Here is a 6462-nt window from a genome sequence, read left to right on the forward strand (position 1 = left end):
TGCCCTCCATTGGTGACAGAGTAGAGAGAATTGATCCCTTCACAGTGAGTCATATAAACTTTTGATTTCCTGCCTGTCCCAACTTGAACTAGTGGTGGCCAAACATTAGACACACAATCTGGAGAAAGGTCAATGGCAAGAAGAGTCCCCAGGTGATGTGCAGGCAGGGAAAGAGCTCGATAGGTCAAGGCCAGCGTGAGCCTGGATTTTACTCCTGATTTTGTCCTCACGTGCCCTTGGCCTGTGTATTTTCTTCCTTGCATATCCCACTGCAGTTTCCACCCACTCATCTGGAGGGATAGCACTGCCTGACAGTGGCATGAAAGTGACCACGAAAATATTTTCTGCAAGACTACAGTTATCTCTAGATGTGACTTTGCCTCCTCTTATTGTCTTTCCTTCAGAATGCAAATGGTGAGGTGACGGACTTCCTGAGCTTTTATACCCTTCCCTCTACCATCATGAACCATCCAACCCACAAGAGTCTAAAAGCTGCTTATTCTTTCTACAACGTTCACACCCAGACCCCTCTTCTAGATCTCATGAGTGACGCCCTTGTTCTTGCCAAAATGGTGAGTAGCAGACCAGAAGGTTTTTCTGTGGGTCTCTGGGGAAGGGGTGGTGGTGAGCACAGCTCACAGAAGGTAGTTCCTGTGGCCTGGGAGGCCTTGAGCCCTCTTTACCCTCCTGCTTTGCTTAGGTAGGATCCCAGGAGTTTTCAGCCAACAACTCAAAAGTAGGAGGGAGCAAGGAGCATGCAAAGTGAAGGCATTGAACTCCTCCTGATCTAGCTCAGTGAGCTTCATTCTCACGGGAGGTGCTACCAAGGAGTCTGAGTAGCCAGGCCTGCTCGGGGAGCAAAGGGGTCCTCCTAATGACTTCCCCAGCGTGGGTCTCTGTCTTGGTGAGTCATTGGAGCACCTGACCTTAGGGCATGGGGTGGAGGGGCCCAGGCTTCTTTCCAACCCAGAGAGATCTGCAGTCCGTTCTTCATCATGTGCTTTTGGGGTGCCCTTGAGCCCAGCCCTCGATGGGCAGGTAAAAAGATAGACAGTCAGGCCTCTGCCTTGTGAGAGCTTCTGATTCAGTTTGTGAGGTTTAAAAAGCAGCTTTGTCACAGTTTAACAGCAGCAGATCAGGTATCATAAAGTCACATGCTGTGTACCATGACCGAAGAATTGGAGTGTCCAGGGAGTAAGGGGAGTAATGCAAATTCTGAGGAGCTGATAGGAACCAGCTCCCAGACAGGGGTCTGAGGCTTGTTCTCCAGACAAGACTGTGGAACCTACTGAAGAGTGTTTCCGGGCCGTGTAACAAGGAACAGCGAGAGCTGGGGCCTGGAATAGACAAGTGTGTCCTCAGAGAGTCACTGAGGAGAGGCCATGGAGGGTTGGGGCTCCAGGAGTCACCAGAGTTGCCCCTGGAGATTTAGGTACTGGCTGGAGCTTGAATTTGATGGTAAGCAGCGGGAGTGTCTGAAGGAACATTGATGCTCTCTTGGCTGCTTGCGAGATGGTTTTGATACTATCAAAGAGGGGCAGGAAGGCAAGGCAGCCTTCATTCTGTCCTCCCCGTTCTTGTTCCTCCCCGCTACTGTGCAGAAAGGGTTTGACGTGTTCAATGCACTGGATCTCATGGAGAACAAAACCTTCCTGGAGAAGCTCAAGTTTGGCATAGGGGACGGCAACCTGCAGTATTATCTTTACAATTGGAAGTGCCCCAGCATGGGGGCAGAGAAGGTATGTACCACCTCCGTGCCTGTGCAGCCTCCCCTCAAGGCTCCTGCACAGGAGCAGGGAGGGAGTCTTCTCCAGCAGAACAGGGCCACAGGTCTGGGATGGAGCATCAGTCTGGGCCCTTATTAACTGTATTTGGGCCCTTGACAAATTCCCTCTTCTGATGACCTATTAGCAGTTGGTGTGAGGATTGCAGAGGACTGGCCCAGAGCCACACAGAAACAGGAAGGGTTGTCTCTTGCTTCTCTTCCCTGCCCCCAGCTGAGCCGTCTCATCTGACTGGGACAGGGCATTCCACACCATCTGAGGAAACTGTGGAAGTTGGTTAGCCAGGAAGACTGGCGGCTAAGGATCTGAGGAGTCAATCCTGTGTGGCCCTGCCTTAGCTCTGCCTCCCCCAGCCCCAGAAGGCATGGTGTAGTCTGCACGCCCAGAACATTGGCAGGTCAGCTGGACGGGAGCCTTTTGACCTGTTTTCCTTCACAATGCTGGCAGTGGCTTCCCTTGAAGGACCTGGTAGATGTATAAGGCCCTGCATGGTGGTTGAGTGGGGTGGCCCGGGCTCAGCATCCAGGTGGCGTTCTGTGAGCCCAGGCATTCAGAACTTCAGGACTGGGGTTGGGGAAGCAGGAGAGTCTTTGGACAACCGTCATCTCAATTCTGCCTCTCCCATTGGCTCTCCTAGGTTGGACTGGTGTTACAGTAACCAGTCATCAGTGAAAGTCTGGATAAAGCCACTGAGAATTCAAACCAGGAAATGGAACCCCACCACTTATTGGTCTGATTTTCACAAACGTGAGAATCCCTGGGAAAGGGAACCGAACTGAACCGGCTTTACCAAACCGCCACTGAATTTGACAATTGTATTGCAATGGCGTAGGCTGCGTGATGTCACCTCTGGCCGTGTCTCTGGTCTCTGTTTTCCAATTAATCACATCCTCATGCAGCCGCGATCAAGGGAATGTAACTGCTGAAAACTAGCTCGTGATTGGCATATTATGGAGTTAACGGGTGAATAATAAAAGTATATATATATTATATATATATAATTATTTTAAATATCTTTCATGTTCCAAATGTACAAGGATGTTTGGTCTCTAATGAAAAGCTATATCCAGATCATTCCTCAAATTAGAATGCAAGGACAGTGCCAGACACATTCTTGGTACAATTGTTTACTTCTGAAAGCAGGCACTGGCTTTTCTTGGGGGAGCAGGAGAAAGGATCTGGGGAACCTTATCCCCTTTGAATCGTCTGGAATGATTGGCTTTAAGAAAGAAGGAGAAGGTGGAGGGACTGCTGAGCTTTGGGGAGGACTCAGACCTCATAGAACGGCAGGTGGAGCTCCTGGAGGGAGGTTTTCCTGCAGGGGCTATGCCTTTTTGCACTCAAAGACTGCGCAATGTGGAAGCAGATTTCATTCAAGTCCTTTTCTGCCACCCCTCCTGGTCTGCTCCAGTGTAAAAGGGCTCTTTAGCGAGCTGTTGCCAACCTTAGAGGGATGAGTCCCCTATCAAATTTTGCTTTTCCACTGGTGGCTGGCAGTTTGAAGGGGACCTTGGCCCTCCTTGTAGCATCTGGGACCTTGTGGATACCACATCAGTGCAAGCGCTGCCTAATGAGCTCCTCTTAGAGCAGAGGGCCAGCACCTGGTGGCATGGGGGTCTGGGCAGAGGCGGTACAGGGCCATCAGACCCTGGCCTGTGCCTTCGACTGCTCTCAACCCATTAGCCATTTCTTCTTTGCAAGAGAGGCAGCTAGCAGTGGTGGCAAGGAGTGGGTAATTAGAGGCAGATCTGGACTTGGCTTCAGAAATCATTTCACATCACCATTGGCTGAGTGTAATTTTCACTGGTGATGTTTTGTAGGTTTTTGCGGTGGTGGTGGTGGTGGTTAATGCTGCCAGTTTTCCAAAAATTAATTGAGCCTCTGGGCACATGGCTAACCCATGTCATTCCTCAGTTGTACTCAGCCAAGTGGCTTAGAGAGGGCTGAACTGTGAAGCTGTCAGCAGCCCACATCCAGGCTTGTCTAACTTTTGCTCTAAGAAAAAGTAAATGAGTAGGTAGCATGATGTGTGGTGGTGGTGGTGGTTTCCTTGCTGCTTTCACCTCAGATTCTGTTAGGAAGAATGAAGCCTTAGCCAGGCAGCCAGGCTCAGCCCAGTCCCCCTAACTGAAACCACTCCTCCAAGCCAACAGGGGCTTGTTTCAGGCTGTGGGTTTTGGCAACAGTTTACTAGAGGCTAATTCTGTAGAATCCTTAAAGCTGGAGGGAATCAAGTCTTAGGAGCGGGCTGTGCTGTCCACTCTGTAGACTGCTGCTGAAGCCAGCAACTCCACTGAATTGGAATTTCATCAGAGGGCTCTGAGGTCCACCTCACCCCCAGTGTTCCTGTGCTGCAGACTCAGGCCCTTGTGATTATGGCTGACCTTTGACTCCTTGACTCCATGATATCCAGACCAAAGAAGCTGATGCACCTTGCACTCCGCAGATGGGAGGAGTTGGAGAGGAGGCACTTGCCTTTACAGCCTCACAGACCTCAGACATGGCACCCCGAGCCCCAGAGCAGCTTACCCTGTCCAGATCTTTATGGATCTCAAAGAACAAAGTGCCCAACTCTTCTCCCTGCCTTGGGCAGGAGCTGGAACTTGAAAACGCTCCCTGTCTTCATCTTGGCCAGCTCTGGCTTGAGCTGCCTCTGATTTGAGGTGTACAATGGCCTCTCTGGAACAAGCTTTGCCTTGGTTGTCCTAGGTCATGGAATGGAAACAGTGAGGCCTTAGTGGCTGCTCTGAAAGAAAACAGGTCTCCTGGCAAAGGCCCCACTGTCTCCCTCCCTAGAACCATGTGGGCTGCTCCTGGACTCTACTGTCATCTCCTGATGGGGAACCTGCTCAGCCCTCAGCACTGCCCTCAGGCCGGTGAAAATCAACCTGGTAACTGCTAAAGTCTCATTTTTGTCCATACAGTCCCCTGGTTCTTCACACAAGCTCTTCTTCTGGGATGTGGGGGTCAGAGAGAACCATGGCGAGGGGGCAGGGTCTCTGCTCAAGGAGCCTTGCAGCATGGCGGTGCCGGGACTGACTTGAACCAAATGAGGGAAGGACCCCGGGGTCTCCAAGCTCATCACAGTGCCTCAGGCAGCCACTCTCGCAGAGCCTCCCTGGATTTGGCCCTCCCCCTCTGCCACCTTGTTGGCATTGAGCTGTCAGAATCTGTGTTCCAAGGACATTTACTTCCTGCCTTTGGATTGACTGCATTTGACCACTGACTCCCTCGCACGTTTCCACAGATTGTGATCTCTCAGTAGGAGAGAGCTGGGGGGAAATGAAGCCTCAGCTCTGGCTTGAGATCTACGCAGAGCTTGCTTTCCCCACATTAAATCATGAACACCTGGGTTTATGGAAAATTTCAGGCCTTGCCTATAATTCTCCTAACTTGCCATTGCCCCCATGACCGGCTGGCTGTCTGAAGCCTGGAGGTACGTGTCCCTATGGTCCTGAATTCTTTCCCTTAAGATAGCCAGCTTCTGACCAACCTAAAGGATGGCCACAAAGGCCTGGGACAGCTTTCCTGAGCTGCTTTCCAGGAGAGAGAGAGGGATTGACTGTCAGGCCAGGAAGTGGGGCAGGAGCGATCCTCTCTCTGCCTGTCGGTGCTTACCCATGTGGGTCAGCCTTCCCGCAGCCTGGCCCAACTGCCCAAGAACTAGAGGAGACCCAGGGCTTGGGTTTTGACCTGCAAAGTGAAGGCAGGCTACAAACAAGCTGCCCCTAGGGAGGTCGTTCAGGACAATTTCATTCAATTAAATGCAAAAGTAATGATTGGCAGGTAGGTGCTGCCTCTGGGAACCGGGAAGGAGAAGCTTCAACTTTTTTTTGTTTTTGTTTTTCTTTGGGCTGTGGGAGGGGCATCCATTTCCAGGGTAGGGAAGGAAATACCAAATGCATTGTTCTGCTGGATGCATCTCACTTGTTTCTAATAAAGGAAGCCGCTGAACAAACCCCTTCTGCCCTTGTGGTATTCCTCTGGTCACCACCTGGCCAGGGCCTGGCTAGAGTGCCCGGCAGAGAGCCTCCAGGGATCATCACACCAGGATGACTTTGGAAAACAGTCCTTTGGTGAGGCTGCCCATCGGAACACACTTCCCTCTTTTCCCCCAACCTCTCATGCCCTCTAGAGAGGAGCCAGCACTGACCCAGACCCATTCCGTGGAAGAGGAGCAGATGGGCTCTGAGCAGTTACCCAGAGCCCCTTGGCAGAGGAACCAGTGCAGGACGCCTGGGTCCGAAGCCAGAATCAGGCTCACCAGGCTGGGACAGAAGCAGCACTGATGGGGGATGAGGGCCATGGCACAGCCCCCATGTGTCCAGGGCCAGGCGATAATGATGGGCCATCAGGGGTGCTTTTTAACAGTGCTGATGGCTGGGCCCCACTGCAGACCTCAATCAGATCTCTGGGGGCAGGGCCCCAGTGTCTGCACAAGAGGTTCCATTCCCCTCGCTTCCTTTGGAACTTTCCATCCATTCCCTGACTGCATGCCCCCGTTGAGGCCTCCTGTGGCTGGTGACCTTCGGCCTCTTTCCAGTGAACCTGGGTCCTACTGAGCCCTCATACCTCAGGCTCTCACCCATACCAGATGGCCTTTACTCAGGAAGGCTCATATCTTAATCCCTGCCCTTAAATTTGGGCTGGGAGAACCCAGCCCTATGGGTGGTGTCCA

The 6462-nt window shown here is 51.9% G+C and overlaps 1 protein-coding gene across 1 annotated transcript in view; it reads left to right on the forward strand.

Annotated features, from left to right (window-relative positions):
• NMT1 (N-myristoyltransferase 1) overlaps positions 1-2776 on the forward strand; it is a 32974-nt gene extending 30198 nt beyond the window's left edge. The window contains exons 10-12 of the mRNA XM_012525250.4: positions 405-572; positions 1602-1739; positions 2422-2776. Of these exons, the coding sequence (XP_012380704.1) occupies positions 405-572; positions 1602-1739; positions 2422-2442 (327 nt within the window). The 3' untranslated portion in view covers positions 2443-2776. The remainder of the gene's footprint in view (positions 1-404; positions 573-1601; positions 1740-2421) is intronic.
• The last annotated feature ends 3686 nt before the right edge of the window (positions 2777-6462 follow it).

This window comes from Dasypus novemcinctus, chromosome 21 (genome assembly GCF_030445035.2).
Source record: "Dasypus novemcinctus isolate mDasNov1 chromosome 21, mDasNov1.1.hap2, whole genome shotgun sequence".
Taxonomy (NCBI): Eukaryota; Metazoa; Chordata; class Mammalia; order Cingulata; family Dasypodidae; genus Dasypus; species Dasypus novemcinctus.